This window comes from Phaethon aethereus, assembly GCF_964289735.1.
Source record: "Phaethon aethereus genome assembly, chromosome: 7".
NCBI classification, from domain to species: domain Eukaryota; kingdom Metazoa; phylum Chordata; class Aves; order Phaethontiformes; family Phaethontidae; genus Phaethon; species Phaethon aethereus.
Genome location: NC_138583.1, coordinates 36,705,291 through 36,712,699, shown reverse-complemented (window position 1 = coordinate 36,712,699; position 7,409 = coordinate 36,705,291). Strand labels below are relative to the sequence as shown.

General features: G+C 57.1%; 1 protein-coding gene across 1 annotated transcript; it reads right to left on the bottom strand.

Annotated features, from left to right (window-relative positions):
- Window positions 1-3,660: 3,660 nt before the first annotated feature.
- Window positions 3,661-4,790, bottom strand: HMX3 (H6 family homeobox 3; the record flags this gene model as incomplete). Its single annotated transcript, XM_082002248.1, has 2 exons — window positions 3,661-4,276; window positions 4,475-4,790. The coding sequence occupies 2 exons, from the start codon at window positions 4,788-4,790 to the stop codon at window positions 3,669-3,671; spliced, it is 924 nt and encodes a 307-aa protein (XP_081858374.1). The 3' UTR covers window positions 3,661-3,668.
- Between the last annotated feature and the right edge of the window lie 2,619 nt (window positions 4,791-7,409).

The window sequence follows — 7,409 nt, the reverse complement described above, 5'->3', positions numbered from 1 at the left end:
TGCTTTCCGGGAGCGTGTGGCTGCTAGAGGGGCCGAACTGCGCACCCTGGTCCCTACTCCAGCCTTCCGAGAGGCAAAACTCTTCTGAATCCCCAAATCTGGTGGCCGGGAAGTTTATATCTTCCCCTCCGCTGTTTGCTATACACAGCAAGCCTCTATTTACTACCAAATAAAAAAAATACATGTATGTTTCGACCACAAACAGGCGAGCTAGTTCTGTTCAGCCAAGCTCAAAACAGTGGCCGAGAAGAACCGTGTTATCTCTCTGAATTGCAAACAAAGGCAGAGATTTGCCGAGCAGTAAACAGAAGTGGCCGCGGAGTTGCTAACAGCTTAGAGGAACGAAGCCACTTCTTTTTTTTTTTTTTTTTGAATCGCACCAACCTCCTTGACAAACAGTTTTTGTCTCTGTAAAGATGTTTTTTTTTTCTTTTTTTTCCTACCACTCAAAGCGATTGCTTTCACTCCATCCGAGCGCTGCAGTTGATGCGGGCCCTCCAGAAACTTTTAGGCAGGGCCGGGGGCGTTTGGGGGTAGAGTGGAATTTGGGGATAGGATGGACTTTGGGAATAGGATGGAGTTTGGGGAGGCTCTCTGAAGGCTTGAGAAAAGCCTGGGGGACAGAGGTGGCTGGCTGGGCATGCGGACGGAAGGGAGCAGCCCGCCCCGAGGGCGCCTTCCCGGCCGGGGCGGGAGGAGAAGCCCGTCCAGCCCCGCGGCAGGAGGGGTGCGGATCAGGGGGGAAAGGAGTTGGGTTTACCCTCCTCCGCTCGTTCTCTGCTGTCGATTCCGCGGCGTGCGAGGGCACAAGAAGCACGAAACCTGGGCTCCGGTTTTCCTTTTTTGTCCTTCCTATTTTTTTCCCCCCTTAATTAAAAAAAAAAAAAAAAAAAGCCTACCCGAGCTCCATCACACCCCACCGAAATCAAGTCTTTCCCCTGTGAAATGCCCCGACGGCGCCGGGAGGTACAGGACGGGCCGGTGCCCGCTGTCCGCGCCGGCCCCGGTGGTGTCCGCACACGCGTAAGGGCCGCGCTGCGGGGCGAGCGGCAGGGTCGGAACTGCACAAGGAGGGGAGCGACCGCACTGGGCTCCAAGGGCTCCTCCCGCGGCTGCGGAAGGGTCAGGACGGTCCGGAATCGTTTTCTGGGCACCGACCACAAATAAATGATTTTTTTTTGTTGTTTTTTTTTTTCCCTTGCTGTTTCATAACATCGTGCTACCGCGCTGTAAAATGGAAAGACGTATTTGCTATTACAACAATATTTTTAATGAGCTGCAAGCGACTTGTCCCAAAGTTAGTACCGCAAACAGAAAAGGCATCACTGTGTTTGTAGGCGACACAGCGAGCAGCGTATTTTGACTCCGAAACTCTGTTTATTTTTCATTTACGACCCATTGCCAGGGTTTTTATCCCAAACGAAAAGAAAACGCCGGATTATCTTTTCGCAACGCTGAGTTTTATTTTGATTTCTTTGGCCCGAAATCCTGCCCTCGGCGCTACAAACACGTCGATCCGGGGCGATCCGCGGGGAGCGGAGAGCCACCCCCTCCCGAAATGACCCTGTCGGGTGGATTGACACGAGTGGTGGCTCCGGCGGTGGGCAGACGGCTCAGACCAGGGGCGTGGGAGGGGCACACCCCCCTTGGGGTGCCTTAGGAAAAGCTCCTGCTGCCCCCCGGAGAAGGGGGGAGAAGGGGAAGGGCAGCACCGACCCCCGGCGGGAGATGAGGAAGGGGCGGCCAGAAGCTGAGGGGAAGCCCCTGGGGAGGCGGCCCACGGGTGGGAAGGGACGACGCACGCCCCCCTCCGCCCGGGCCGGGACCCCTCACTCGGGGTGAGGGGGTCCATCACACCGCGATGCCCACCGGCTGCGGTGGGGCTGGGAAAGAGGCCCCCTCCACCCGCGCCGTCCCCCCGGTGCCTCCCCGTCCGAGGGGGCCTGCGGACACCCCCGCTCCCGGGGAGCCCTCCGGCCAGCAGCCCCCTCCGAGCGGGGCGGCAGCGCTCCCCGACAGCCCTTCTTTTGTTTCTTTTAGTTTTTCTTTTTTTTTTCTTCCCCTCTGAAGCCACGCTTTAAAAAATGATAAGGAACGGGTTTTATTGAATTTTTTTTCCACCACAACATTAAGTTTATAACAATATAGGCTGTTTTAAAAATAGGACTGATCCCTAACAGAAAGCGAGAGGGCAGAGAGTACAACCGAAGGGAGGGGGATATATTAAAATAAAATAGAAAGGGGAGGAAGGGATATATTAAAATAAAATAAAGAAACCAACCCAAACCCTTGGGAAGACAGCAAACAATTGTCAGACAACAGGTGAGCAGACACTAAGACAGAGAGAGACTAGAGGTGTCCACTCCTCACTTGATTCCTGCCTATTAAAATCCACATACTCGATGGACTTTAGAAGAAAACTGTACATCATAGCAAATAAATTAGAATTACCCTAAAGATGATTGTCCTTCACTTAAAACGCCCAGCTCACCGAATCTCCCTTATTTATTCGCATAAGCCAGGCTGATGCTTATTCCCATGCCCTGCTCCTCTCTTCTCGCTTTCCTTCGCTTTTAATTCTTTTTTTTTTTTAATTTTATTTTGTACAACATGAACGAATGCAATTACACAGTGCTAAAAACCCTTTCCTCACCATTCAAACGAAAGCAGTGCTTTAAGAATCGTCGTACAATATTGCACAGGTCAAAAGTACAATAATAATAATTAGTATTACAAAAGAAAGCAAAGGGTACAGATTTTTTTTTCCCCCAAAATATCGAAATAACTTTACAAGGAAAAAAATCAACAAAAAAAAACCCCAAACAACCCAACAACTAGGAAAACAAGAATTATAAACAAGAATTAAAAATATCTAAATAAACGATAATAAATAAGGGTTACTCAAAGCGTGCGGGTGCCTTTAGCCGTTCACTTTGAGGCTGTCTTTCTTGCTCGTTATAAAGTCCCGTGAGAGAAAACGAAAGGTACAAAACATGGGAAAGCAAAGAGGCAAATCGGTACCGAGGTCTGCTTAAATGAAAAGCCGCGGCCGATGAAGTTTGAGTCACGACAGCATCAGGAGCCTGAACGATTCGGAGGCAGAAGGAGAGGTCCGAAAGGAACAGAAATTCAGCTTCCCGTTAGCATTTGGCAAATCTCGAGGAGTGTTCCAGAAGGAGAGGTCCGAAAGGAACAGAAATTCAGCTTCCCGTTAGCATTTGGCAAATCTCGAGGAGTGTTCTGGGATCATTCTTTCTTTCTTTTTTTTTTTTAATTTTTATTATTATTATTATCCTTTTTTTCCTTTTTTTTTTTTACAAAAATAAAACTAAAGCCACAGAGACCATCGCGGGTTTTGTCCACTTTTACAAAAGGTGTGACAGCTCCAGGGTTCTCTACAAGTTCCCGCCTTCATTTTCCTTATGTCCCTTTCCCTCCCCCCACTTCTCTTTTTCTAAATTTTTGTGACTTTCCTCCTAGCGCCACCCGCCGAGGGGGGGTCCCGCGTGTCCCCGACCCCCGCACCCCTCTCCCCGCTCCCTCCTGACACCCCGCTCCGCAGACGCGGGTGAAACCGCACGGCGTGGCTGGAGTACTTACAAGCGGGCCGGTGACTTGCGCGCCTCTCCGCGCCCCTCCGCGCAGCGGCGGCGGGCGGGCGGGAGGGCTCAGACGGGCCGCAGGAGCGGCACGGAGGTGACCACCGGGTGGGAATAGTAGACGGGGTGAGGGAAGGTGAGCAGGGGCTGGGTGCCGGGGGCTCCGCCGCCCCCCGCGCCCCCTTCCGCGCCCGAGTTCTCGTGGTAGAGGATGGGGACGCGGACGATGCGCTGCGCGGCGGCGTGGCTGAGGTTGGCCGCCTCCAGCTCGGCCGCCAGCTGCCTCTTCCACTTGTTGCGGCGGTTTTGGAACCAAATCTTCACCTGGGTCTCTGTCAGGTGGAGGGAGGCGGCCAGGCCGGCCCGCTCCGAGCTGCTCAGGTAGCGCTTCATGTCGAAGGTGGACTCCAGCTGGAAGACCTGGCTGCGGCTGAACACCGTGCGCGTCTTCTTCTTGCGGCAGGGCTTCTTCTCCGGGCTCTCCTCCCGCTTCTTCCAGTCCTCCGCGCCTCCCTCCTTCTTCGCCTCCTCCGAGTCGCTCTCCTCCAGGACAATCTCGTCGGGGCTCTTGGAGTCCAGCTCCTTCTGCTCCCCCTCCGCCTTCAGCAGCGGCTCCGGGGAGTCCCGGTCGGTGCCCGAGGCGGGGGACGCGTCCCGCAGCAGCGACTTCTCCGCGGCTGGAGGGGAAGGGCGGGGGTGCGGGGGAGCGGGTGTGGATAAAGGACACAAAGAGACACCTTCACCGCCCCGTCCCTGCGCCCCGTCGGGGGGAGCGGGACGAGCCGGCCGGACCCCCGCGTCGCCCCGCCGCCGCCCTCGTTCCCCGCCGCGGTGGAGGGAGGAAGATGGGGGGGGGAGAGAGAGGGGAGCGGTACCTTCCGTGCGGGGCAGGTGGGCTCCGGCCGGCGTCAGGGCGTAGGGGTACCACCAGGTCTGGGCGCGCTCCAGGCAGTGGGCGCTCAGGGCGAAGCGCGGCGCCGGGATCTCGAAGCGGGGGAAGGCCAGGTCGCCCACCTGCGAGAGGGCGAAGCCGGCGCCGTCCGCCGCCGCCTTGCCCGAGGGGGCGAACAGCGCCCGCGGCTGCTTGGGGGGCGCCTTGGGGGGGTCGCCGTTGAGCAGGTTCTTGATGTAGAAGGATTCCTTGGGGGGTGGCGGCGGGGCGCTGGGAGGCTCCTGCCCGGTCTCCGGCATCCTCCGGCGCCCGCCCGGCTCCTGCCCGCCGCTGGCCCCGCAGCCCGCGCCCGGCGCGCAGGTGGCGGCTCCCGGCGGCGCGGGGGAGAGGCGCGGCGGGGCGGCGCGGGGGCGCGGCGGCGGGGCCGGCCCGGGGCCCCTCGCATGGGGCGGCGGCAGGGCGGGGGACGGGGCGACCCGCGCAGCCCGCGGCACCGGGGGGCTGCTGCGGGAAGGCGGAGAGCCGGGGTCGTCGCTGCCGCCGCCGCCGCTTGCTGCTGCGTCAACCTGGCGCCGGATGCTAATGATGAAATCAAAATGTCATCCAAGTTAAGCGCGGGGAGCACGCGGCGATTGGGCACGCACAGCGGCAAATGGGATTAGGCGGGAGGCGGCCGGGAGGAGCGGGCTCCGCGCAGCCCCTGCCCGCGGCCGCCGCGGCCCGGCCCCCCCGCGGCGCGCTGCCGGGGCCGGAGGCTCCGAGCGCCCGCCCGCCACCGCCTTTGTACAGTCCCGGTCGGCAGCAAACGGGCACGGGCCGTTAGCACAAAGGGACCCCGGCGCGGCTGAAGCACCGCGGGAGCGGCGGGAGGCGAATGGCTCGGACCGCGCCGCTCCTGCCACAAAACCTCCCCTCGCCCCGCCGCGCCGCCTCCACACCCCCCCCGCGCCCCCCGCACCCCCGCCCCGCACCGCCGCCGGTAACAAAAGCCGCCGGCGCCGGGGAGCAGCGGGCCGCGCCGGGCTACCGGGCCCCGCAGCCGGCGGCAGCCGTCCGCCGGCCCGGGCCGCGCTGGGCTCCGCCTTGGGGCAGAAACAACCTGGCGGCGCGCTCCCGCCCGGCTCCCCGCCGCGCTTCACGGACACATCGGGCCCGCGGCGGAGGGGCGGTGGCGGCCACCTCCCGGCCGCGCGGGGGGCGCCGGGGCTCCGGGGCCGGGCCCGGCCCGGCCCGGCCCGCCGCTCCCCGGGTCCTGCCCCGCCGCCGGGCGCAGGGCGCCCCCTGCCGGGCTGCACCGTTCCCGCGGGAGCGCCCCGCGTCCCGGGACGGTAACGGAGCCCGAGCGCGCCGCCCCGCCCCGCGGCTCCCCGCGCCGCTACCGCCGCAGGCCCGCGTGCTGCCCGCCGGTACGCCCGCTCTGCCGGTCAAACCGCGGGCAGGTGCAGGTCCCGGGCGGAGCGAGTGGGTAACGGCGGTCGGCGGCTTGGTGGGGACATGGGAGGAAAGGAAAAAGGAAAAAGGAAAAAGGAAAAAGGAAAAAGGAAAGAGGAAAAAGGAAAGAGGAAAGAGGAAAGAGGAAAGAGGAAAGAGGAAAGAGGAAAGAGGAAAGGAAAGAGGAAAGGAAAGGGGAAAGGAAAGGGGAAAGGAAGGGGGAAAGGAAAGGAAAGGGAAAGGAAAGGGAAAGGAAAGGGAAAGGAAAGGGAAAGGAAAGGGAAAGGAAAGGGAAAGGAAAGGGAAAGGAAAGGGAAAGGAAAGGAAAGGAAAGGAAAGGAAAGGAAAGGAAAGGAAAGGAAAGGAAAGGAAAGGAAAGGAAAGGAAAGGAAAGGAAAGGAAAGGAAAGGAAAGGAAAGGAAAGGAAAGGAAAGGAAAGGAAAGGAGAAAGGGGAAAAAAGGAGGAAATTGAGAGAAGAGAGCATACCAGCCTCTCAATTCTGGCGAGCCTTTAAACATTTGAAACACATGTGAGCACACACTGCAAAAATCTGTCCTGGCATATGCAGAGTTACAGACTTGGAAGCATGCGCATGTGCACAGGGAGGCAACAATCTCTACATTTAAATGTTTTAATGCCCTGATCACATATCACTGATTTCTCTTGCTATTTCCTTTTGAAGACAGCCACCTGGCACTTTGAAATAAAACATCTTTTATCTGAATCAAACTTCTCAATGTCAATGCTTGCAAGCTATCCCCAGGAGTTCTGCTTCTCCCCGAACATTTGGGGTTATAAATCTAGAGAAAATTTACATAGACCAAATCTTGTAATATTTTTGCCTGCAACAGGCTTGATAGTTCATATACCTTCAGTGTACATGGCTTTTTTCAGAGCATCGTCTCTCATGTGACCATTTCTAAACAGCTACTGTCATTGTGAGGAGCAGCTTAGATAAACAGGGAGGTGCAGAAATGAAGAATACACAAAACACAGATCTTGGGGATGGTGTCTCAGAAATTTATAGGAGTTTACAGAAATATTTTGCTCTTGTTAACACTGTTGCACTTACAGGCATCAGGCAAAGTAAAGCCCATCAGGAATTTAAAAAAATAATGCTATTTCAGTGGAAATACTCCTCAACTCTAGGGTAAAATGTATAGAAAAAATGGGAGACAGAAAACAGTTTCTATGCAGAAAACAGCCTATAGTCACCTCACTAGGGCTCTCACCCTACCCCATGAGGACCGGGGCTAAAGCTCTATTTTATCTGTTTGCAACTCTTACATGAAAAAACAAGGATGCAAAGTTCTTTACAGAAGACCCCAGTGCAATTCTCCATCTCAGTGAAGTTCTTGATTTAGATGAGAGTCACCAAAATCATTCTGTATTAAAGCTCCCACCCTTTTCCATCCATCTTTCACTGCTTTGGTAACTATGAGGTCCTAATCCCTCTGGAGTCTCTCAGGGTAAACAACCACTCATG